Source organism: Eubalaena glacialis, chromosome 17 (assembly GCF_028564815.1).
Source record: "Eubalaena glacialis isolate mEubGla1 chromosome 17, mEubGla1.1.hap2.+ XY, whole genome shotgun sequence".
Lineage (NCBI taxonomy): Eukaryota > Metazoa > Chordata > Mammalia > Artiodactyla > Balaenidae > Eubalaena > Eubalaena glacialis.
In genome coordinates this window covers 50,872,692-50,900,448 of record NC_083732.1, presented here as the reverse complement: position 1 = coordinate 50,900,448, position 27,757 = coordinate 50,872,692, and the positions used below count along the sequence as shown (strand labels likewise).

The window sequence follows — 27,757 nt, the reverse complement described above, 5'->3', positions numbered from 1 at the left end:
CCTGATACAAATCTTTCACAGTTACAAGTACATAGTTCTTTTGGGGTCTGTTAGATTTGTTGTCCTGGTTAAACTAATACACCTTTCTCTCTTGTCCTGATATTAGCTTGGAACCTTTTTCCATTCTAGCTCTCATTTATTAAAAGTAGAAAACTTCCATTAGGTTGGATCCTTCGGATTAGAAGACATTCCAGTAAATAACAGCTTTTTAAAAATCAAAACCTTAGCTGTCTTGATTCAAAACCAGACTAGTTTTGTTTTATAATTTTGTCCATCAATAGCAGAAACTTCTTCCCAGAAATATAGACAGATCTTACAGAGATAAGCGAAAAGAGGTTATCAAACTAACGTACAGTAGCAGATAAAAGAATTTTGGTACAGAGATATCTTAATTATATTGATTTACTTTTAAGAAACATTTACATGGCTTTTAACAAGGGAACTTTTTTTTCTTTGTGATTTAAGTAATGGTGCATGTTAAATTTGATATGCAGTATACTGATGTAATTAAAGCTGTTATTTATTAAGGTGCCTTATAAAAGTCTCAGCAACCTGAGTTAGAGTATCAAGTTGTAATTCCGCAAGCCTTCAATTTAGTTTTTAGCTCTCTCTTAATATGAGAATGGTAATTAAGCTATATAATAGTCAAGGCTACAAATATATAAATATGCAAAAAGCTAATAACCAGCCATTACTAACTAGTCAAATGAAATGAGTGGTCAGTTGTGGATTATCATTGCTATGGAAGAAAGTTCTAAAGCAGATAGTCATTTTCATGATTATAATCTTTCTTTTTAAATTTATTTAACTTATTTTATTTTTTTGGCTGCGTTGGGTCTTCGTTGCTGCATGGGAGCTTTCTCTAGTTGCGGTGAGTGGGGGCTACTCTTCGTTGTGGTGCGTGGGCTCTAGGTGCACAGGCTTCAGTAGCTGTGGCTCGCGGGCTCTAGAGCGCAAGCTCAGCAGTTGTGGCGCATGGGCTTAGTTGCTCCGCGGCATGTGGGATCTTCCCAGACCAGGGCTCAAACCCGTGTCCCCTGCATTGGCAGGTGGATTCTTAACCACTGAGCCACCAGGGAAGCCCATGATTATAATCTTTGATGAAAAGAAATGTACTGTCTTTAACGCATTAGAACTTTAATGATGGTACAAAACTCCTGAAAATTGCCTTTGATTTTAAACATTTAATCATTCTTACCCTGACTGTGAACATTGAAAGACTTTCCCTTAGCATATCTTATAAGGCATAATAGAAAAAAGATACAATTAAGTTCCCCTTTGATTTGCAGAAATCAGTGAATTACAACTAATATCTGCAAATTCTACTCTTCCATTTTTCCTTTATTACACAATTATAGGTATAGTCTTCCAGAAAAATTTTCTTTAAATAACTGAAATTAATAAATTATCCAACCCTGACCAGTGTAGTAGTCATCATTTAACAGCAGCTCTTTAGATATGCTAAAAATTCACCTTTTTGTTGTCATTTTTAAAGCATTTTCCATAACTTAGTCAACCTTTGAGCTTCTTTCTGTTTTTTTACATCAGTTGCCCTCACCTGTAAGAATTTCTTCCTTGTCTATAATCATTTATACTTTTTTTTTCTCTTGACTCCACACTGAAACTCTGAGGCTTCCATTCATTTGGGTTCTATTCCACATTTTGCTGTGACTCATGATAGGATGCTGCATTGTTTAAAATCTCAGCATCTGAGATGGTTTTTCTAACTAACCAGTTCTTTAAGTTCAAAGTGGTAAGTGCAGTTTTGTCTACATGTGTAATTTTACTGCTCAGCATTTTCCCTGTCCTTTGTGATTAAGACAAAGATAGTGGAATTAGAGAAGAGAGATTAGATTTAAGAATCATCTGGATATGATAACCAGTTGTATATAGGGGAGCTGAATGAAGAAAAAGTTTTCTGATTTAGAGAATTAGATCGATGATGTTGCCATTGTTTGAGATACAGAACAGAAAAGGAGGACAGAAGGGGTTTCGGAGGTTGGGTGCGGAGGTTGAGCTAATTTTGTCGTGGATGTATTAAGCTTTTAATATCTGGAGGACATATAAGTACATTAGGTAGTTGAAAATAGAAGATGAAGCTATGGATTTGGGAATATTTGGCTTAGAGTACGTGAGATCTTCCAGAGAGAGCCTTGAAGTAAGGAGAGAAAGTTACCAAAAGTGGGTTTCTAGGGAATCCCAAATATAAGATGGGCAGAGAGTGAGCAGTGAGCAGAGGAGACCGGCTTTATCTGACTTGCTTTGTACCCTTTAGGAGGTATTTTCTGATGAACACAAGTTCATCAGATATGGATATAAGTTGAGTCAAGCTTAAGCAGGCAGATAACAGCTGTCCCTTGAGAATTTACCGTGGCTGAAATTTTACTTGTTTAATTGGGGAGTATGTCACCCTAAACTTGAACTTAAAGAATAGTTTCAGCTACCAAGTTTTTTGTTGTCAGCTCTTTGAAGATTCATCCTGGTACCATGATTCCTGCTGCTACAGGTTAAAATGTAAGCACTTTTTAAACAGTTACAACTCATCGGGTATAAACCTAAAATGGCTTTTTCTCCAAACCTACTTTGAACAATGGATACATTCTCTAATCTCCCTTTTCTGCTCCTTAACTATGCCTTTGGACAGATGCTACAAGTTTCTGGTCACTTTTGGTTAGTAAAAGTCTGACTAGTTTAAAATTTCAAGCTCAAATATGATTTAAATCTCACCTGATGGTTCCCACTCTATGTCTCAGGGCAGGCTACCTAAGTCAGGGGTCCCCAACTGGTACCGGTCCATGGCCTGTTAGGAACTGGGCCACACAGCAGGAGGTGAGCAGCAGGCGAGCAAGTGAAGCTTCATCTGTATTTACAGCCGCTCCCCATCAGTCGCATTACCACCTCCTGTCAGATCAGTGGCGGCATTAGATTCGCATAGGAGCATGAACCCTTCTGTGAACTGCGTATGTGAGGGATCTAAGTTACAGGCTTCTTTTGAGAATCTAATGCCTGATGATCTGAGGTGGAGCTGAGGTGGTGATGCTAGCACTGGGGAGCGGCTGCAAATACAGATTATCATAGCAGAGAGGTTTGACTGCACAAAGACCATAATAAATCAATTGCTTGCGGACTCATATCAAAACCCTATCAGTGAGTGGCAAGTGAAAACAAGCTCAGGGTTCCCATTGATTCTGCATTATGGTGAGTTGTATAATTATTTCATTATATATTACAATGTAATAATAGTAGAAATAAAGTGCACAATAAATGTAATGTGCTTGAATCATCCCGAAACCATCCCCCCGCCCCCACCCCAGTCCATGGAAAAATTGTCTTCCACGAAACCGGTCCCTGGTGCCAAAAAGGTTAAGGACCGCTGACGTCAGTGGTTTAAGACAGTTGAGATGCTTTCTCCTCTGCTGGGTCTAGCTCTTGGAGAGATTGGCAGTGAGAGGGAGGGGATGAGGAGCAGGCTAGAGGAAGGATAGAAGAGGCAGAGCTCATCATCTGAACCTGGTCATCTGAAGGTGGTGGGTCCTATTCTGGCTTAATCTGGTTCTAACTGCTGTAGAATGTCTCTGCTAATGTCACAATTTTCATGTGGACAGTATGTGTGGTTTTCTTGGGGTGATAGTTTTACCTTGCCTCCCTTTATCACTGAACTCTTTTTCAGAAATGGGCAACTGTTCCTCCAGTTCAAGCCCCTTTTCTAGTAATAGGGAATCACTGATTTCCATGGCTCCATATGAGGGAACATTTTTAACTGTGAAAATAAACAGAAGTAATGCAAAGGAGCTTAGGAAAATTCAGGCCAAACACCATCATCTCCATTTATGGTTATTATTCTGAAAGGTTAAAAAAAAATCACATGCATTTAAACAGCTAAAGGCTATTTTAAAATATACTTATGGAATTTTTCATCCCAGTTTCTGTTTCATAACTAAAACATTAAAAACAGTATCATCTATATCAGTTTAGATGTTGGTAACTATTTAATGCATACTCTTTAAGTTAAATGAATATCTCTCTCTAGTCACCTTTATTTTGTAATTTAGGGAAAACCTGTTTTATATTAATATTTAAAATAAGTATCAGATAAAACTAGCTTCTAACAGCAGAGCAAGTACTTTGAAAACAATTGGACTTTTCTATTCTAGCTTCTATGTTCTGTGTTCAGATTGATAATACATTTCCAGGGGAAAGTGGATTGTATTTATACATCCATATATTTCCCTGAATCATTTTTAGGAAGCTATTATTTTAATTCATTATGAATTCTGAAAAGAAACAGTAACAATATAAGAGAAGGCATTCAAGAAACATACCAGTTCATACTCTTACTGAATTTCATATTGATGTACTTAACCATATATTTGGCCTCGTGTATTTACGGTAGCATCAATCAGCGTTCCTTTAAGGGAAAATATTTTAAAATACTTAAGCATGATTGTGTACATATTTATGTTCTTTTTATTTTTAGAATAAAGCAAAATTTCATTTAATTTTTTGCATCTCTAATAAATAAAAATAATCACAGGTGTATAAAATATGGAATAGCTACTTTGTATTTTTAAAATTAACTATCTTATATTTTAAAAGTTGTGAGATATATAAATATTAAATTATTAGATATTGCATTTGAAGTGATTCAAATGCAACACATATGAATAAGCAGTTGTCTCAGTAGACTTTATTCATTTATTTGTGTTTTAATTAGCATTTAATTACTATTAATTACTATTTCTAGTCCTCTACTTTCAAGACCCCTACTTTGAAATTTTATAGGGCTCAATATTAAGGTATTTTATTAAATGGTAACCTAGAATAATTTCAGAAGAAAGGTTTAAAAAAGAAAAGCACTAGGCTTTAAAATGAATTCTGTGATTTTTGGTGTCCAGGTTATACACAAAGATTTAAAAAATCAGAGAAGAAACTGGCAAAATGAAAGAATTCTCCATAGTCATCATTCTAATACATAATTTCTATAATGAAGAAAAGATTACTGGGGACACAAGGTACCATTTTCTTATGCTGCTATTAAGTATTATTTAGTAGTCAAATTCAACTTAATGCCTAATCCAGAGGCACACCACACATACAGAAGTCCTATTTTTGTGTGTGTCAGAAGACAGCTATGTGTGCTATTTTTTTCCTTTCCAATTTCTTAATCAGTTTTGCAAATAATTAGAAAAACTTTACCAGGCCAAAGGGCCCCATGTTCCCTACCCGCACCCACAGACTTCCCTTCTTTTTTTAGCTACGGTAACGTCAGGATTTTTTAAAAACTGTTAATAAATTCTAACTAGTTGTAAGACTTATTCATACATGCTCTCAATGATATTTTGAACTGCTAATCATTTATACAAAATATTTAAATCCAGTTTTTCACAGCCAGAATTCATATTTGAACAAATAAGAAAACAGCAGTATGGGAGTAAATATATCAAATTTATAATTCATCTTGTAAGTAATTAATTCTTGAAGAAAGCTGCTGGCAGTTGGGGATGGATGAAATGCTGTTTGCTGCAATTTTGCAAGTATCTGATTTGACTGGGTGGCAAACCAGCTGACTGTATTAGACCCTAAAGTATAACAGCTACGTAATAGATAAAATAGGATGCTGTTTATTCTGAGGAAGAGGGGAAGAGCAGACCACAATACAAGGATGTTGAACAAGTGCATCCCTTGACTGAGTTAGTTTCTAAAGGAAGGTGAAAAGGCCCACAGAGGGTACATAAAATACTTTTGCTGAATAAATGAAATGTTAAAAACTAAAAAGGAGGTTTAATTGTTAGTATGTTACTCTAGAAAAAAATTTTAAATTAGACATTAAATATTAATTTATATTTAAGCCATGTGATCTCAAGTTAAGTCTCAAAAATATGAAGAATAACTTGTTCTAACCTCAATGTTAACCTTATTCATATTTTCCTATGTTCTGGAAATACTATTGATAACCTATTAATAATCTGCCTAATAGTCATCAAAGTGAACACAGGGTACATAGCTTATATAAAACAGCCTAAGTATTTTAGTGCTGTGAATCTAATCTAGATTTTTAAATGAATATACATTTTACACACACACACATACACACACACCTTTATTTGAAATTATTATGAGCATGAATTACATGTGTTATTTTTACAGGATTTAAAAGTAAAATAAAATTTACATTGATTTGCCAACCTTAAGACTGCTTAGGAAAATGCTAGAGAACAACCTAAGAAATTGCCATTTAACCTGTCTAAACATATTTTGTCCAAGTGAAGAGAAGAAAAGGTATTTTGTTCCTATAATTATTGAATATTTTACTTTCTGGAAGTTCCTTTTCATCATATGCTGAATCTCTAACAGGTTAGATAGTTAAGCAAACTTCTTAGACGAAAAAAAAGGCAGATGATTAGGAAAAGACTTGATTGGACAAATATGGGATGAGTTTTGGAAAGCTTTTTAATTTTTTAGATCAATTTCCCTGAGCTTTTGTTTACTTATTTTCTAAGGCATGTAAGAATACACCATTAGTTTTTGTAAAAATATCTTTATTGTAGTATAATTGCTTTACAATGTTGTGTTAGTTTCTGCTGTGCAACAAAGTGAATCAGCTATATGTATACATATATCCCCATATCCCCTCCCTCCCACCCTCCCTATCCCACCCCTCTAGATCATCACAAAGCATCGAGCTGATCTCCCTGTGCTATGCAGCTGCTTCCCACTAACCATCCATTTTACATTTAGTAGTGTATATATGTCAATACTACTCTCTCACTTCGTCCCAGCTTCCCCTTCCCACCCTGTGTCCTCAAGTCCGTTCTCTACGTCTGCGTCTTTATTCCTGCCCTGTCACTAGGTTTATCAGTACCGTTTTTCTAGATTCCATATATGTGCGTTAGCATCCGGTATTTGTTTTACTCTTTCTGACTTACTTCACTCTGTATGACAGACTCTAGGTCCATCCACCTCACTACAAATAACTCAATTTCGTTTCTTTTTATGGCGGAGTAATATTCCATTGTATATATGTGCCGCATCTTCTTTATCCATTCATCGTTGATGGACATTTAGGTCACTTCCATGTCCTGCCTATTATTGTAAATAGTGCTGCAGTGAACATTGCAATACACGTCTCTGTCGATGGACACTTAGGTTGCTTCCATGTCCTGGCTCTTGTAAATAGTGCTGCAATGAACATTGGGGTGCATGTCTCTCTCTTTTTTTTTTTAATTAATTATTTATTTATTTATGGCTGTGTTGAGTCTTCGTTACTGTGCGAGGGCTTTCTCCGGTTGCGGCAAGTGGGGGCCACTCCACATCGCGGTGCACGGGCCTCTCACTATTGCGGCCTCTCCTCTTGCGGAGCACAGGCTCCAGACGCGCAGGCTCAGTAATTGTGGCTCACGGCCCTAGTTGCTACGCGGCATGTGGGATCTTCCCAGACCAGGGCTCAAGCCCGTGTCCCCTGCATTGGCAGGCAGATTCTCAACCACTGCGCCACCAGGTAAGCCCGCATGTCTCTTTTTGAATTATGGTTTTCTCAGGGTATATGCTCAGTAGTGGGATTGCTGGGTCATATGGTAGTTCTGTTTTTAGTTTTTTAAGGAACCTCCATACTGTTCTCCATCGTGGCTGTATCAATTTACATTCCCACCAACAGTGCAGGAGGGTTCCCTTTTCTCCACACCCTCTCCAGCGTTTATTGTTTGTAGATTTTTTGATGATGGCCATTCTCACCGGTGTGAGGTGATACCTCATTGTAGTTTTGATTTGCATTTCTCTAATGATTAGTGATGTTGAACATCTTTTCATGTGTTTGTTGGCCATCTGTATGTCTACTTTGGAGAAATATCTATTTAGGTCTTCTGCCCGTTTTTGGATTGGGTAGTTTGTTTTTTTGATATTGAGCTGCATGAGCTGCTTGTATATTTTGGAGATTAATCCTTTGTCAATTGCTTCGTTTACATCCTTAGTTTTTGACTGGACCTTTCCTATCTTTTTTTCATCTTAAAAGAGATCAAGACCATACAGTTCAAATATTTATTGGGAATGCTTTTTAGAATATGTCTATCAATAATTTTGCTTTAATTATTTTCTGTCAGATTTTGATAGTAATTCTTAGTCCTAAATTGTTAGAATTTTATTTTAAATTTATTTTCTTAAACTCTTTTCCTTAAATTATGTCTTGTTTTTAACTAATTTAAAATGTAATCAGCCACAAGTATTTTTTTTAAATTTTATAGCAGTTTTACTGAGGTATAATTTACATACCATACAGTTCACCCATTTGAACTATACAACAGGTTGGATCCTTTTTTTTCTGTAGTATATAGACAGTTGTGCAACTATCATCACAATCAATTTTAGAATATTTTCATCACCCCAAAAAGAAACCCTGTACTCATTAGCAGTCACTCCTCATTTTGCCACAGTGTCCCCCTCTCCTCTGTCCCTGGCAGCCATTAATCTACTTTCTGTCTCTATGTGTTTGCCTATCTTGATATTTTATATAAATGGCATCACACAATATGAGCCACAACTATTTTTTCTACCTTTCTACTAGATAGGTGATTACAGTAGGAGGATGACTATACACACACATATATATATATATATATATATGTTTTAGTGAAGTATAGTTAATTTACAATGTTGTATTAGTTTCAGGGGTACATCAAAGTGATTCAGTTATACATACATATGTATATATATATGTATATATGCTTTTTCAGATTCTTTTCGATTACAGGTTATTATAAGATACTGAATATAGTTCCCTGTGCTATACAGTAGATCCTTGTTGTTCATCTAGTTTATGTATAGTAGTGTGTATATGTTAATCCCAACCTCCTAATTTATCTCTCCCCCCACTACTACACCCTTTGGTAACCATAAGTTTGTTTTCTATGTCTGTGAGTCTATTTCTGTTTTATAAATAAGTTCATTTGTATCATTTTTTTAGATTCCACATATAAGTGATATTATTTGATATTTGTCTTTCTCTGACTTACTTCACTTAGTATGATGATCTTTAGGTCCATCCATGTTGCTGCAAATGGCATTATTTTATTCTTTTTTATGGTGGAGTAATATTACACTATATATATATATATATATATATATACACCACATCTTAATCCATTCATCTGTCAGTGGACATTTAGGTTGTGTCCATGTTTTGGCTATTGTAGATAGTGCTGCTATGAACATTGGTGTGCATGTATCTTTTCAAATTAGAGTTTTCTCTGGATATATACCCAGGAGTGGGATTGCAGTATCACATGGTAACTCTATTTTTAGTTTTCTGAGGAACCTGCGTATTGTTTTCCATAGTGGCTGCACCAATTTACATTCCCACCAGCAGTGTAGGAGGGTTCCTTCTTCTCCACATCCTCTCCAGCATTTATTGTTTGTAGACTTTTTAGTGATGGCCATTCAGACTGGTGTGAGGTGATACCTCATTGTAGTTTTGATTTGCATTTCTCTAATAACAGCAATATTGAGCATCTTTTCATGTGCCTGTTGGCCATCTGTATGTCTTCTTTGGAGAAATGTCTGTTTAGGTATTCTGCCCATTTTTTGATTGGGTTGGTTTTTTCTTTTATATATTAAGCTGTATGAGCTGTTTGTATATTTCGGAAATTAATTCCTTATCGGTAACATCATCTGCAAATATTTTCTCCCAGTCTGTAAGTTGTCTTTTCGTTTTGTTTATAGTTTCCTTTGGTGTTCAAAAGCTTTTAAGTTTAATTAGGTCCCATTTGTTTATTTTTGTTTTTATTTCCATTTCTCTAGGAGGTGGGTCAAAAAATATCTTGCTGTGATTTATGTCAAAGAGAGTTCTGCCTATGTTTTCCTCTAGGAGTTTTATAGTATCCAGTCTTACATTTAGGTCTTTAATACATTTTGGTTTTGGTTTTGTACATGGTGTTAGAGAATGTTCTAATTTCATTCTTTTACATGTAGCTGTCCAGTTTTCCCAGCACCACTTATTGAAGAGACTGTCTTCTCTCCATTGTATATTCCTGCCTCCTTTTTCATAGATTAATTGGCCATAGGAGTGTGGGTTTATTTCTGGGCTCTCTGTTCTGTTCCATTGATCTATGTGTCTGTTTTTGTGCCAGTACCATACTGTTTTGATTACTGTAGCTTTGTTATACAGTTCGAAGTCAGAGAGCATGATTCTTCCAGCTTTGTTCTTCATTCTTATGATTGTTTTGGTTGTCCAGGGTCCTTTGTGTGTCCATACAAATTTTAAAATTTTTTGCTCTAGTTCTGTGAAAAATGCCATTGGTAATTTGTTAGGGATTGCACTGAATCTGTAGATTGCCTTGAGTAGTATGGTCATTTTAACAGTATTGATTCTTCCAATCCAAGAACATGGTATATCTTTCCATCTGTTTGTGTTGTCTTCAGTTTCTTTCATCAGAGTCTTATAGTTTTTTGAGTACATGTCTTCTGCCTCCTTAGGTAGATTTATTCCTAGGTATTTTATTCTTTTTGACGTGATGATAAATGGGGTTGTTTCCTTAATTTCTCTTTCTGATGTTTTGCTGTTAGTGTGTAGAAATGCAACAGATTTCTGTGGTTAATTTTGTATCCAGGGACTTCCCAGCTGGTGCAGTGGTTGAGAATCTGCCTGCCAATGCAGGGGACACGGGTCCGATCCCTGGTCTGGGAAGATCCCACATGCTGTGGAGCAACTAAGCCCATGCGCCACAACTACTGAGCCTGAGCTCTAGAGCCCGCGTGCTGAAACTACTGAAGCCCGTGTGCCTAGAGCCCGTGCTCCGCAACAAGAGAAGCCACTGCAATGAGAAGCCCATGCACTGCAACGAAGAGTAACCCCCACTTGCTGCAACTAGAGAAAGCCTGCACGCAGCAACGAAGACCTAACACAGCCAAAAATAAATAAATAAATAAATTTATTAAAAAAAATTTTTTTGTATCCAGCAACTTTACTGAATTCTTTGATGTGCTCTAGTACTTTTCTGGTAACATCTTCAGGATTTTCTGTGTATAGCATCATGTCATCTGCAAACAGTTTTACTTCTTTTCCCATTTGGATTCCTTTTATTTCTTTTTCTTCTCTGATTGCCGTGGCTAGGACTTCCGAAACTATGTTGAATAAAAGTCACAAGAGTGGACATCCTTGTCTTGTTACTGATCTTAGAGAAGAAAATGCTTTCACCTTTTCACCACTGAGTATGATATTAGCTGTGGGTTTGTCATATATGGCCTTTATTATGTTGAGGTATGTTCCCTCTATGCCCAGTTTCTGAAGAGTTTTTTTAAATCATAAATGGATGTTGAATTTTATTAAAAGCTTTTTCTGCATCTGTTGAGGTGATCATATGGTTTTTATTCTTCAGTTTGTTAATTTGGTGTATCACATTGATTGATATGCAAATCTTGAAAAATCCTTGCATCCCTGGAATAAATCCCACTTGATCATGGTGTATGATCCTTTTAATGTCTTGTTGGATTTGGTTTGCTAACATTTTGTTGAGGATTTTTGCATCTATGTGCATCAGTGATATTGGCCTGTAATTTTCTTTTCTTCATGTGATATCTTTGTCTGGTTTTGGTATCAGGGTGACGGTGGCCTCATAGAATGAGTTCAGAAGTGTCCTTCCTTGCCAGTTTTTTTGGAAGGGTTTCAGAAGGATAGGTGGTAACTCCTCTCTAAATGTTTGCTAGAATTCACCTGTGAAGCCATCTGGTCCGGACTTTGGTTTGTTGGGAGTTTTTAAATTACTGATTCAATTTTAGTGCTGGTAATGGGTCTGTTCTTATTTTCTATTTCTTCCTGGTTCAGTCTTGGGAGATCGTACCTTTCTAAGAATTTGTCCATTTCTTCTAGGTTGTCCAATTTATTGGCACATAGTTGTTCATAGTAGTCTCTTATGGTCCTTTGTATTTCTGTGGTGTTGTTTGTAACTTCTCCTTTATCATTTCTGATTTTATTGATTTAGACCCTCTCCCTTATTTTCTTGGTGAGTCTGGCTAAAGGTTTATGAATTTTGTTTATTGATCTTTTCTATTTTTTTAGTCTCTTTCATTTCTTTCTGCTCTGATCTTTATGATTTCCTTCCTTCTGCTAACTTTGGGTTTTGTTTGTTCTTTCTCTAGTTGCTTTAGGCATAAGGTTAGGTTGTTTATTTGAGATTTTTCTTGTTTCCTGAGGTAAGCTTATATCACTATAAACTTCCCTTTTAGAACTGCTTTTGCTGTGTCCCATAGTTTTTGGATTGTTGTGTTTTCATTTTCATTTATCTCTAGGTATTTTTGATTTCCTCTTTGATTTCTTCAATGATCCATTGATTGTTTAGTAGCATATTGTTTAGCCTCCATGTGTTTGTGTCTTTTGCAGTTTTTTTTCCTGTAGTTGATTTCTAGCCTTATAGCATTGTGGGCAGAAAAGATGCTTGATGTGATTTCAGTTTTCTTAAATTTACAAAGGCTTGCTTTGTGGCCCAGCATGTGATCTATCCTGGAGAATGTTCCACATGCACTTGAAAAGAATAGGTATTCTGTTGCTTCTGGATGAAATGCTCTATGAGTATCAGTTAAGTCCATCTGGTCTAATGTGTCTTTTAAGGCCTGTGTTTCTTTGTTGATTTTCTGTCTGATGATCTGTACATTAATGTCAGTGGGGTGTTAAAGTCCCCCACTGTTATTGTGTTACTGTCAATTTCTCTTTTTATGTCTCTTAACATTTGTCTTATATATTGAGGTGCTCCTATGTTGGGTGCATAAATATTTACAATTGTTATATCTTCTTCTTGGTTTGATCCTTTGATCGTTATGTAGTATCCTTGTCTCTTACAACAGTCTTTATTTTAAATGGACTATCTCCTTTGACTTAGGAATTTGCCAACTATAATAATAGATAATATAGAGTATTTCTTTAAAAACGTAGATATAATTTTAAGTCTGAAATGAAATATTTTTAATTGGATTTTTCAGGACTTTACATACTGGGGCAATGAAATCTATTCACTATATATATAGGAAATTGGTTGTGATACATGTATGGTTATGCCCCAAGAGCCTAGTTCATCTTACATGGGGGGGGGGTCTCAATTTTCACACTTATTTTTCCTGGACCTGGCTCAGGATGACAACTTCCTTACCTGGTCTCTTTTAAACTGACTTTGTAATGGAACCGCCCTGATCTCCTTGTAGTCTGTTTACAGTGATCACACAGCGTGAGTTTTCCTGGACAGTTCTAATTTCAAATATTCCATTCTAGTGTCAAACCACATGTTGTGATTTTTTAATTTAAAAATAAAAATTTCATAACGGTATACGTTGTTGGGAGTTTGGCTCCACCCATCTTGGCCTAGTTAAACTCAGTCCATAGGAAATATTGGTGAGTTTTTTAAGTAAGTGAATATTTATTTCCTCAGAATATTTAGTGAATTTATTATGGGTAACCTTTCAATTAGGCATATTGTTGTGTATGTTTCCCAGGTTTTCTGTTCTTCACAAAATATATAGTCCCTATATTAGGTGATTTTATAGACTTAACGTTCATTTTCTTGGGCACAATAGTAGCATGTGGTAATGTAGGAAAGCAACCTTATTCTCAGAAGATGCATGCTGAAGTATTTAGATGTAATGTGCCATGATGTTCTGCATATACATTCCAGTGGCTCAAAATAAAAATGTGTCTGTGTGTGTGTGTGTGTGTGTGTGTGTGTGTAGAAAGCAAGTGAGGAGATACAGTAAAATGTTCAGTTGAAGCAAAGCAGAAGTTATATGGGTGTGTTCATTATACTACTACTTTAACTTTTCTATGGATATTTGGAATTTTTTTATCATAAAGAGTTAGGGAAAATATATACACTCCCTTTCTGTAAATTATGCTCCTTTTTGTCAAGGTATGTAGCATTTTAAAATATTTGACCCAAGGCAACATATATAAATTATATTTATATTTCTACAGTTGCTTTTATTTATATTTGTTTCTACCTTTACCTTTTATAATTGTTATATTTGTATTTATAGTCTTAAATTTTTTGCACCAAGCATTATATGTATAGTTTTTAAGAATAGTTATACACATGCCCAAATACCCACCACCTAGGTTAGGCAATATAAATTACAGTTTCTTAGAAGCCCCCTGTTTCCCCTCCTGTCCCTATAGCAGTATCCACTATTCTTGCTTTTGTGGTAATTATTACTGTTCTCTTCTTTGTAGTTTTACCAACCAGGTGTATATATATATATTTTTTTCATTTATATATATGTTGATTTTTTAAAAAAAACTTTTGTTGAAGTATAGTTGATTTACAATATTAGTTTCAGATGTACAACATAGTGATTTGATGTTTTTATAGATTATACTCCATTTAAAGTTATTACAAAATAATGTATTTCCCTGTGCTGTCAATATATCCTTGTTGCTTATTTATTTTATACATAGTAGTTTGTATCTTTTAATCCCATACTCCTATCTTGCCCCTTCCTCCTTCCCTCTCCCCACTGGTAATCACTAGGTTATTCTCTATATCTGTGAATCTGTTTCTGGTTTGTTATATACATTTATTTGTTTTATTTTTTCGATTCTACATATAATTGATAACATAGAGTATATGTCTTTCTCTGTCTGACGTATTTCACTAAGTATAATACCCTCTAGGTCCATCCACTTTGTATGCACTGTTGGTGGGAATGTAAGTAGCCACTGTGGAAAAAAGTAAAAATAGAACTAACATATGATCCAGCAATTTCACTGCTGGGTATATGTCTGAAGAAAATGAAGACATTAGTTTGGAAAGATACATACACCCCAGTATTTATAACAGCATTATTTACAATGGCCAAGATATGGAAGCCTAAGTGGTCATCAAGAGATAAGTGGATAAAGAAGATGTGATAGATAGATAGATAGATAGATAGATAGATAGATAGATAGATAGATAGATAGACAGACAGATAGATTATAGATAGCCAGACACACATGATATATATATGATATATATATATACACACGATATATATATGATATATACACACACACACACACAATGAAATATTACTTAGCCATAAAAAGGTATATATTCTTAAACAATATATTATTTAGTCTTGCTGGATTTGACAATATATTATTTGGTCTTGCTGGATTTGAACTTTATATAAATGGAATAATATTTTGTGTATGCTTCTGTGATTTGATTCTTTGCTCTAGGGTATACTTTTGAGGATCATGATCCCATTTTGATGCATGAAACTGTAGTTTATGCATTTTCACTGCTATATAGTATTCCACTAAATGATTTTTTGTCTGTTTTATACATCCATTCTCTATTGACTAATATTTGAATCATTTCTCATCTTTAGCTATTACAGACAGTGCTGCTATGAACATTTTTGTACATGTTTCCCAGAGAACAAGTGCAAGAATTTCATTATAGTATTTTCCAATAGGTGTTTAGAAATTGCTGAATAGTAGAATATTTGCATCTTCAACTTTACTCGATTATGCATGATTATTTTCCAAGGTGGGTGTACCAGTTTACATTAAGAGTTCCCATTGCTCAGTACTCTTCATTAATTTGCTGTTGCCAGGTTTTGAATTTTCACCAATCTGGTGGCTGTCAAATGATATTTCATTATCATATTTCCCTCACCACTAATGGGATTGAATATAGTTTCATGTGGTTCTCATAGATTTTGGCCATTCTAATTTCCTCTTCAGTGAAGTGCTTGTTCAAGTCTTTTAGTTTTCTATTAGAGTTATTTGTCTTTTCTTATTGCTTTTTAGGAGCTGTTTATATATTCTGGATGTTGTTTGTTTTGTTTCACTTATATTGGTACAAATATTTTCTCCCATTTTGTGGCTTGTTATTTCACTGTGTAATTTTTTTTATGATAGAAGTTCTTAATTTTAATATAATTGGATTCAGTATTCTCTGTTAAGGTACACTCTTTCTGGGTCATATTTGAAATGACATAAATGTATTTTATTTGTTGAATTCTAAAATTTTACAGTTTTACCTTCCACATTGTTTTGTTGTAGTTAATAGACTTCATTTTTTAGAGAATTTTAGGTTTACAGAAAAGTTGAGCAGAAAGTACAGAGTTTCCATGTTTTTCCCTCTCTCTCCCCTCCACCCCCCAGTTTCCCCTAATTATTAACATCTTCTGTTAGTGTGGTATATTTGTTATAATTGATAAACAAATAGTGATACATTATTATTAACTAAAGTCCATAGTTTACATTAGGATTTACTCTTTGTGTTGTACAGTTCTATAGATTTTGGCAAATGCATAATGTTTTGTAACCACCTTTATAGTTTCATGCAGAATAGCTTAACTGCTCTAAAATCCCCTCTGCTCCACCTATTCATCCCTCCCTCTCTTTCCTCAGACACCTGGCAATCACTGATCTTTTTACTATCTCTGTAGTTTTTCTTTTCCAAAATATTATATGATTGGAATCATATACAGTATGTAGCCTTTTCAGACTGGCATCTTTCACTTAGCAATATGCATGTAAGTTTTCTCCATGTCTTTTCATGGCTTGATAGCTCTTTTTTTTTTTTTTAATTGCTGGATAATATTCCATTATCTAGGGCATCTAGGTTGCTTTCAGTTTTTAGTGGTTATGAATAAAGCTGCTGTGAACATTCATGTGCATGCTTTTGTGTGTACATAAATCAATCACTTTAGTTTTTGAGTCAGATAGGGGTCTAATTTTATAACTAGTTGTCTGGCATCATATACTGAAAAGTTCATTCTTTCTCCACTTTGTGAAATTCCATATCTCTCATAGATCAAGTGTCTGTATATGAAAGATTCTATTTGGAGGCTCTGTTCTATCCCATTAGTCTGTTTAATTCACTATGAAATACCAGGGGCTTTGTTTGTATATACAAGTTGGGAGTTTGGGAGAGACATGTAGGCTGGATTTGGAGAGTCATCAGTATATGGATGGTATTCAAAGCCATGAGGTTGAATGGGATCTTTAAGGGACTCTTCAAATGAGTGAGTTTATATGGAAAAGAGAAGGAATCTGTATTAGTTTCCTATGGCTATCAGAAAAAATGTGGTAACCAATTACCACAAACTTAGTGGCTTAAAACAATAGAAATTTGTTTTTTTATTGTTCTGGAGGTCAGAAGTCTAAACTAAGTCTTATAGGGCTAAATTGTGCTATCAGCAGGACTGTGCTCCTTCTAGAGGCTTTCACAGAGAACCTGTTTCATTTTTGAGCATCTAGAGCAGCATTCCTTGAAGCCTTGGTTCATAGCCCCTTTCTCCATTGTTAAAGCCACTGGAGCACACTAGCATCTTTTCTGTCTTAACTGCTTCCTTCTGCTTCTGTCACATGATCTTTTTCATCTGTGTGGATTCTTCTTCTGCCTCCTTTTTAAAAGGACACTTATGATTGCATTTAAGGCCCACCTGGGTATTCAAGGATAATCTTCCATCTCAAGATTATTAAGTTAATCACTTCTGCAAAGTCTTTGCCATGTAAGTAATATTCATAGGTTCCAGGTATTAGGACATGGACATCTTGGGGGACCTTTATACAGCTTACTGCAGTCTTCCCTGTGGCCCCCAAGGATTCATGTGTATCCACATGCAAAATACATTCACCCCAACCCAACATCTCCAAAGTCTCAACCCATTGTAGCATTCACTCAAAGTCCAAAATCTCATCTAAATATTGTTAGCTTAGAAGTCCCACATCTCATCATCTAAATCAGGTATGGTTATACTCTAGTTATAATCCATTCTGGAACAAAATTCCTCTCCATCATGGACCTATTGAACTAGGAAACAAATTATATGCCCCCAGAATACAGTGGTGGGACAGGCATAAGATAACAGTTACAGATATTTCAAAAGAGAGTCAATGGAAGGAAGAAAGGACTCACTGGTCCCAAGCAATTTTGAAATCTAGTACTGAAAATCTTACTAGGTTTCAAGACCTGAGAGTAATCTTCTGTGACTTGAGGCTTTGCCCTCTGGGCCATATGTTCCACCCTCTGAGTCATCCTTCCTTTTTCTTGAAAGGTATCACATTTGTAGCTAAGTATTTTATCAACCTGTTTCCTGCTTATAGAATTTTGGAAGTTTGACAGTCTTCCTTCATTTCATCCTATACTTGATCCTTTTCAAGCCAAGCAGGTAGTGTTTCTGCTGGTATAACATTCTCAAAAATCTTGTGAGTCTCCTGTGTATGTCACATTGTTTCACACCATTAAACAAGAAGTTTCTCCACAGATCTTTCCTGGATAATCCCATCACTGTTCCTGGCTTCTGTTGAGATGGTTGAGGGGATGCATGAATCACACACCTAATCTCTTCAACATTAGCAAAAGGTTGTCCAGCCACATCCTTGACCTTCTCTCCAGAACATGTTTTTCTAACAATGTATCTCCTAATTTGAACATCTTTTGAAATACGGATAGGCTGAGAATTTTCAAATCATCAATTGCTGGTTTCTTTTTGCTTAGATTTTTGTTCAGTTCTTCCCTCAATCTATCTCATTCCTCTTGCATTTTATTATAAGCTGTAAAAAGAATCCAGACTGCAACTTAAGTGCTTTGCTTGGAAGTCTCCTCAGCTAAATGTCCAAGTCCATCATTTACAGCTTCTGCTCTCCACATAACTGCAAGACACAATTCAGTTAAGCTTTCTGCCACAATATAACAAAAATCACCTTTTCTTCAGTTTCTAACAAGGTGTTTCTCATCTCTTTCTGAACCCTCAACAGCAGCATCATTCTGAGCCCTTACCAATTAAATTAGTTTACTATTACTTGTTTCCTATGGCTGCTATAACAAATTACCACAAGCTTAGTGGTTTAAAGCATAGAAATTAATTTTTTTATGGTTCTGGAGGTCAGAAATCCAAACTGTCTAATGGGACTAAATCAAGATTTCAGCAGGGCCACACTTCCCCCAGAGACTCTAAGAGAGGATCTGTTTCCTTGCCTTTTTCAACATCTAATTAGAGCTGTATTCCTTGCATTTCTTGTTTTGTAGTCCCTTCTTCTGTGTGAAATCTCCTTCTCCCTTCCTCATGTAGGAACACTTGTGATTGCATTCAGGGCTCATCCAGATAATTCAGAGTGATTTCCCCATCTTTAGGATTTTAAATTAAGACCCTCAACTTAATCACGTTTCAGAGTCTTTGCCATATAAGGTAACATTCACAGGTTCCAGGAATTAGGACATGGTATCTTGAGGGATTATTATTCAGCCTACCACAAGGTTTAAGGATTGGTCCCCAGAGCATAGCAGTGTTAAAAGATGGAGGAGAAGAGGAGGAACCAGCAAAATAGACTGAAAAGGAACAATCAAGGAGGTAGGAAGATAGCCAGGAGAGTGTGGTATCCTGGAAGTCAAGTGAGGAAAATGTTCTAAAAGGAGGAAGTGATCAACTGGTTCAGATTCTGCTAAAGCTCAAGACGAGGACTGATCACTTACTATCGAATAGTTAGCAACAAAGGAGGTCATTGGTGATCTTGACAAGCAGTTTAGCTTCATAAACTCTTTAAGTGCAAAAGATCCTCCCTAATCCCCCCAAAAAATGATAAGGAAAAATTATTATAGTAACATGAAATAATGATTTATTTTATGAAGAAAATCTCTTGAAGGGCAAGGCCATGTCATGCTTTTTATAGTACCTACCAGAGTTCACCTCTACTCCTGGTTTTATCACTCAGTAGAGATAACATGTGACTACAGAATGGAACACAGGAACTAGTTTCTGGGATCTCTCCTCATTAGCAGGTTACTTAAGAGGTCCCCCCTCCTCCTCCTGCCCCATTCATACTAGAAGAACATGTTAGTGGGGATTTTCTCTACTCCTGCCTCTGTCCAGATTTTCACGTGGAGATTTGAAAGCTAAAAGATTTGGGAGGGTTTTTTTTTCCCATATATTTTTTAAAATTCCATTCTAAGCTGTAGGTCTCCCTAACTGCTATGACTTTCTGAGCCTTAGTTCTAATTACTGTTCCTTCCCATCTTTTACGTACTTCTAGGCTTACTCTTTTTTTGAATTGTTTTAGTTCCCCAGCTCTCACTTTACAGAACCCACATCTAGTTTTTCATTTTACTAGGCCGAAATGACCCTTATGACAGTCTTTTTTTTTTTTAACATCTTTAATGCAGTATAATTGCTTTACAATGGTGTGTTAGTTTCTGCTGTATAACAGAGTGAATCAGCTATACCTATATATATATCCCCATATCCCCTCCCTCTTGCATCTCCCTCGCACCCTCCCTATCCCACCCCTCTAGGTGGACACAAAGCACCGAGCTGATCTCCCTGTGCTATGCAGCTGCTTCCCACTAGCTGTCTGTTTTACATTTGGTAGTGTATATATGCCAATGCCACCCTCTCACTTCATCCCAGCTTACCCTTCCCCTCCCCGTGTTCTCAAGTCCATTCTCTACATCTGTGTCTCTATTCCTGTCCTGCCCCTAGGTTCTTCAGAACCTTTTTTTTTTTTCTAGATTCCATATATATGTGTTAGCATATGGTATTTGTTTTTCTCTTTCTGACTTACTTCACTCTGTATGACAGTCTCTAGGTTCATCCACCTCACTACAAATAACTCAATTTCATTTCTTTTTATGGCTGAGTAATATTCTATTGTATATATGTGCCACATTGCCACATCTTCTTTATCCATTCATCTGTCGCTGGACACTTAGGTTGCTTCCATGTCCTGGCTACTGTAAATAGAGCTGCACCCTTATGACAGTCTTGTGGTCTTCTGTTATTCAATAACTATTTTTCTGTGTTTGCTGCCACCATTTTCTATGTGAGCATTTCTGATATTCAGTTGTTATAATATTTCCCTTCTAATTTTGCCTAAATGCTTTTTTAAGAAAAATTTATTCTGAAATTTTAACTATTACTTCCTTAGGTAGGTTATTTATTATCACTGTACTGCTAGCCACACATTCTTGTCTGAAAAGGAGAGCATTTTGGAGTTAAAATGTCTTATAATGTATCTAAAGTGCAAATAAGTTCCTTATATTTTTAGTAATTTTTCCGTTAAGAATCAGGGAAACAATTTAGGTGTGAAGACATTGCTTCAGTCATTTGAAGCCTGGTACAGTTGACCCTTGAACAACATGGGTTTGAACTGCACGGATCCATTATATGCAGATTTTTTTCAATAGCAAATACTACAGTACTACACAGTCTGCAGTTGGTTGAATTCATAGATGTGGAACAGCACTTACGGAGGAACCTTGGATGCAGAGGGCCTACTCGAAGTTATATACAGGTTTCCACCGCGTGGAGGCTTGGCACCACTAACCCCTGTGTTGTTCAAGGGTCAACTGTACTTTCACATCATCATTTGCTTCTTCCCCAGAAACAGATTTTGGTCATTTAATATTCTAAATTGTCTGTGTATGTACACGTGTGTTTGTGTAACAGCTTTATTGAGCTGTAATTCACAATTCACTCATTTAAAGTGCACAATTCATTTTTAGTATATTTGTTTAGTATATTCACAGAGTTGGGGATCCATCATCATAATCAATTTTAGAACATTTTCATTAACTGAAAAACCAAACTAGCACCGCCAGCCATCACTACCCTGCCCCCTACCCCTAGGCAATCACTAATTTACTTTCTATCTTTTATTTATTTATTTTTGCCTGGATTTTTTTTTAAAACATCTTTATTGGAGTAAAATTGCTTTACAATGGTGTGTTAGTTTCTGCTTTATAACAAAGTGAATCAGTTATACATATACATATGTTCCCATATCTCGTCCCTCTTGCATCTCCCTCCCTCCCACCCTCCCTATCCCACCCCTCTAGGTGGTCACAAAGCGCCGAGCTCATCTCCCTGTGCTATGCAGCTGCTCCCCACTAGCTATCTGTTTTACGTTTGGTAGTGTGTATATGTCCATGCCACTCTCTCACTTTGTCCCAGCTTACCCTTCCCCCTCCCCGTATCCTCAAGTCCATTCTCTAGTAGGTCTGTGTCTTTATTCCCGTCTTGCCCCTATGTTCTTCATGACCATTTTTTTTTTTTTTAGATTCCATATATATGTGTTAGCATACGGTATTTGTTTTTCTCTTTCTGACTTACTTCACTCTGTATGACAGACTCTAGGTCCATCCACCTCACTACAAATAACTCAATTTCGTTTCTTTTTATGGCTGAGTAATATTCCATTGTATATATGTGCCACATTGTCTTTATCCATTCATCTATTGATGGACACTTAGGTTGCTTCCATGTCCTGGCTATTGTAAATAGAGCTGCAATGAACATTTTGGTACTTGACTCTTTTTGAATTATCGTTTTCTCAGGGTATATGCCCAGTAGTGGGATTGCTGGGTCATATGGTAGTTCTATTTTTAGTTTTTTAAGGAACCTCCATACTGTTCTCCATAGTAGCTGTATCAATTTACATTCCCACCAACAGTGCAAGAGGGTTCCCTTTTCTCCACACCCTCTCCAGCATTTATTCTTTGTAGATTTTTTGATGATGGCCATTCTGACCGGTGTGAGATGATATCTCATTATTGTTTTGATTTGCATTTCTCTTAACGATTAATGATGTTGAGCATTCTTTCACGCACATATGGTCACCTTATCTTTGAAAAAGGAGGCAAGAATATACAGTGGAGAAAAGACAGCCTCTTCAATAAGTGGTGCTGGGAAAACTGGACAGGTACATGTAAAAGAATGAAATTAGAACACTCTCTAACACCATACACAAAAATAAACTCAAAATGGATTAAAGACCTAAATGTAAGGCCAGACACTATCAAACTCTTAGAGGAAAACGTAGGCAGAACACTCTATGACAAATCACAGCAAGATCCTTTTTGACCCAGCTCCTAGAGAAATGGAAATAAAAACAAAAATAAACAAATGGGACCTAATGAAACTTAAAAGCTTTTGCACAGCAAAGGAAACCATAAACAAGACGAAAAGACAACCCTCAGAATGGGAGAAAATATTTGCAAATGAAGCAACTGACAAGGGATTAATCTCCAAAATTTACAAGCAGCTCATGCAGCTCAATATCAAAAAAAAACAAACAACCCAATCCAAAAATGTGCAGAAGACCTAAATAGACATTTCTCCAAAGAAGATATACAGATTGCCTACTTTCTATCTTTTTAATCTATAGGTTTGCCTATTCTGGACACTTCATCTAAATGGAATCATGTAATATGAGGCTTTTTCTGTCTGGTTTCTTTTACTTAATGTTTTCAAGGTTCATCCATGCTACTGTGTATATCAGCACCTCATTCCTGTTTATAGCCGAATAATATTCCATTGTTTGAATATACCACGTTTGGTTTTCCATTTATGAACTGATGGTTTAGATTGTTGCCACTCTAAGCTGTAGCTCTCCCTAACTGCTATGACTTTCTGAGCTTTAGTTCTAATTACTGTTCCTTCCCATCTTTTATGTACTTTAGTTATTATGAATAATGCTGCTATGAACAAGTTTTTGTAAGTTTTTGTGTGGACGTATGTTTTCATTTCTCTTGGGAATGGAATTGCTGAATCATGTGATAGTGCTAGGTTTAAGCTTTTGAGGAGTTGTCAGACTATTATCCAAAGTGGCTACACTATTTTACATTCCCACCAGCAGTATATAAGGGTTCCAGTTTCTCTACATCCTCACCAACACTTGCTATTATCTATATTTTTGATTATGGCCATCCTAGTGGGTGTGAAGTGGAATCTCATTGTGGGTTTTTTTTGTTTGTTTGTTTTCATTGTGTTTTTGATTGGTATTTCCCTAACAGCTAATGATCTTAGTATTTTTTCATATGCTTATTTCCTGTTTGCATATATTCTTTGGAGAAATGTCTATTCCGATCCTTTGCCAATTTTTTTATTGGGTGATTAGTATTTTTATTGAGTTGTAAGAGTGTTTTTATATATTCTATATCAAGTTGCTTATCAGATATATGGTTTTCAGGATTTTCTCCCAATCTGTGGGTTGTCTTTTCACTGTCTTATGGGGTCCTTTGAAGCACAAAAATTTTTAATTTTGATGAAGTCCTATTTGTTTGTTTGTTTGCTGGCTTGTGCTTTTGGTGTTATATCTAAGAAACTATTGCCTAAACTAAGGTCATGAAGATTTGCACTTACGTTTTCTTCTAAGAGTCTTATAGTTTTGGCTCTTACGATTAGGTCCTTGATCCATTTTGAGTTAATTTTTGTATATGGTGTGAGATAGGCATCCAACTTCATTCTGTTGCTCATCAGTATGCAGTTGTCCCAGCATCATTTGTTGAAAAGACTATTCTTTCCCTCATTAAATGGTCTTGCCACTCTTCTGGAAAATCAGTTGACCGTAAATGTGAGGACTTATTTTTAGACTCTCAATTCTATTCCACTGATATATATGCCTATCCTCCTAACAGTACCACACTATTTTGATTACTGTAGCTCTGCAATAAGTTTTGGATTCAGGAAGTGTGTCCTCCAACTTTGTTGTTCTTTTTCAAGATTGTTTTGGCTATTTAGAAAAAAATTTTTTTTGGTAAAAACATAACGTAAAATTCGCTGTCTTAACCATTTCTAACTGTACAGTTCCATAATGTTTACATTCGCATTGTTGTGCAGCCATTCTCCAGAACTCTTTTCAGCTTGCAGAACTAAAATTCTATATCCATTAAACAAGTCACATTTTCCCCTCTTCCCAGCCCCTGGTAACCACTATTCTACCTTGTTATGTTTCTATGAATTTGACTACTTTAGATACCTCATATAAGTGCAGCCTGGAAAACAGTCTGCACTTATTTGGAAAACAGTCTGACAGTTGCTCAGTCATACAGTATTTAACTTTTTATAATGGGCTTATTGCACTTTGCATAATGTCTTCAAGCTTCATCTGTATTGTAGCTTGTGACAGGATTTCCTTCCTTTCTAAGGCTGAATAATATCCCATTGTATGTTTTGGCTACTTTTAATTCTGTGAATTTTCATATGAATTTTAGGATTAGCTTGTCATTTTCTGCAAAGAAGTCAGCTGAGATTTGGTAGGGATTGCATCAAATCTCTAGATTCTGCAGATCAAGTTGAGGAGTATCTCAACCTTAACAGTATTGTCTCCCAACCCATGAACATGGGATGTCTTTACATTTATTTGGGTCTTCTTTAATTTCTTTCAGAAATGTTTTGTAGTTTTCATAGTATAAGTTTTGCACTTGTTAAATTTATTCCTAAATATTTTATTCTTTTTGTGTCATTGTAAATAGAATTGTTTTTCTTATTTTCATTTTTTGGTTTGGTCATTGCTACTGTATAGAAAAACAATTGATTTTTATATATTGATCTTGTATCCTGCAACCTTGCAGAACTCATTTATTAGCTCTAGTAGTATTCTGGTGGATTCCTTAGAATTTTCTATATACATGATCATGTCATCTCCAAATTGAGATAGTTTTACAGTATTATATTTAAATATAGTAATTCAACAAACGTGTATTGAGGACTTGTTCTGTGTCAGGCACCGTGCTGCATGTTGGGAGTATAGAGATAAAAGGCGTAAACTCTGCTATCATAAAGTTTGCAATCTAGGTAGGGGACAGATCTTTAAACCAGTAATCACAATTCAGTGTTGTAAATACTGTGATTGAGAGATATATAAAGTGCAGTGGTAGCACAGAGGGGAAGGGCTACTATACTGGGGAGAGTTAGGAAAAATTCCACAGATGAGCTTATACAGAGTCCTGGACCATTTTGTTAATAAGTAGCTGTGGTTATGATAATTTGTCATTTCAAGGCCAAAATGATCTTGGATATTTTAAAAGTATTATGTAGTACTTTGGCTTTAAGATTTTTTAGGTCTATCAAAATTTAAGCAGATTTGCATTAATAGTGAGACAATACATCAAGTTTTCAAAGTATATACAGATGTTTGATTATGTAGTAAAGCTGTTGCTATAAAAGCATATGATCACATTTGGAAAATTGCTATTGCATGTCTTGGCAGTTTATTAGGAACTGAAAACTTTTAAAACTAACTGGGGTTTTGATAGATTAAGTTCAAGGCCACCTTTTGTTTAAATGATGTTTTGTTTTCTGTAATTAGACCATGCTAGGTGAATTAAGTGTGTAATTAAAAACAGAAGGTTTGGCTAATTCAGAGTAAATGAGTACAAAATACAAGGTCAGTATCCATCTCTAGTGAGACTCCAGATGAAGAGTGCACATGGAACTATTTATAAAACATTTTGCATGGTCAGATCTCCTCTAGTTTGCTGTCCATGGCTTTTAAATTAAAGTATTCACAGACTTTCAAAAAAATGTACCTGTAATATAGAAGCATGATCCCATTTACTGTGCTCATCTGAATGGGAAAACAAAAAAGATTAGAATCAAACTTCTATCCCAAATAAAAAGGTAAAGTATACTCCTCCTCTTTCAAAAGTGAACATTTAATATGTTGCTTGGCACACCAAGTTCATGGTTAGAACTCTGATAACTTTTGAGAGTTCTGAGTCTCAATTGTTTTCATTTTCACACACCCTGGAGATGTGCAGGTAAAACATCTCTAGTTTAATCTGTTTCCTCAATGCTTAGTGTGGGTACCATGGGATGGGAAGTCTGGGAAGAGTTTTATTTAGAATATTTTTTCTCTGTGGTTGAGGAATGTGGTGCTTTTAGAAAACAGGTGTTTAATTTAGTGGTTTGACTACTGGAGGAAATTTGAATTGGTCACTGCAAGTGCAAAGCTTAAACTTCTCTTAGAAATCCCTTCACAGTTTAGTTCCTGGTGCCTCTCCAGCTCTTTCCTCACAGTTCTCCTTTCTGCAGTATCTGTGCTTCGGTTTGTCTGGACCTCTCTGGCGTCACAAACCCTCTATCCACCTGTCTTTTGCCTGTCTTTCTAGGCACTGTTTAAGGTTGATATCCTCAGGCGAAAAGATAGGTTAGGTCTCTCAATAAATGTTTCTATAGTCGTTTATCAAGCTGTCATTATACACTCTAGGAATTACTTTTTAACCATCTGTCCTCTCCACATTTTAAATTCCTCTAGGGTAGAGATTGTGACTGTCAGAACTGTATTCCAGCACCAAGGGTAGCTTCTGGCTAATAATAGTGGCTCAAACAATATTTGTTCAGTGAAATACTTGTTGGGTAAATACTACAGATCTTTAATTTAAATTATATTTAAATCAAGAGCAATACATGTATCAAAAATCTATGTTTTGCTATGGTAAAACAAAAATAAGTGGTCTCTTATTCTTTACTCTGAAATCACCTAAAACTAATTAAAAGACCTTTCTTTCTGGGCATATGGTATTATAAAACTCTTTAAGTTGGGGAATAGTTTGATAACTGTTGGCCTGAAATACAAGATCTATTTTAATCTCCTAATCTAAACCAATTAATTAGTTAAGCTGCCCATGCAAACAATTATAATGCAGTAAGGTCACTGTTTAATGGAAGAGTGTTTAAAACTACAATTGAGAATATACAAAGAACCCCAAAATCTACCTAATAGAGAAAGGGGATGCTGTTTAAGAAGTTAGCATTTAAACAGATACCTAAGAATGAGTAAGAATGTGCTAGGCAGACAAGTGGGAAAATTGTGTTATACCATGTACAGAAGAAGTGGGCACAGGAAGACATAGTCAGTGTTGCTAAAACCTGAAGTTGAGTTGGGAAGTGGTGGGAATGAGGAAGGAAAGTGGGCAGGTACATTTATGCCATATAAAGAAGTTTAGATTTTAGCTTATATAAAAAATGAGAGCCACTGAAAAATTACAGTGAACTGATCTTCAGAAACTAG

At 35.7% G+C, this 27,757-nt stretch overlaps 1 protein-coding gene across 2 annotated transcripts in view; it reads left to right on the top strand.

The window, feature by feature from the left end:
• The window catches only part of STK3 (serine/threonine kinase 3), a 339,874-nt gene that overhangs the window by 268,987 nt on the left and 43,130 nt on the right, over positions 1-27,757 (top strand). The window contains exon 11 of one of the 2 annotated variants that reach the window (XM_061171352.1): positions 10,599-10,686. The exons of the other annotated variant lie outside the window; for it this stretch is intronic. Coding sequence (XP_061027335.1) covers positions 10,599-10,625 — 27 coding nt within the window. The 3' untranslated portion in view covers positions 10,626-10,686. Of the gene's footprint in view, positions 1-10,598; positions 10,687-27,757 lie in introns of those variants that run through there. 2 annotated transcript variants of the gene reach the window in all.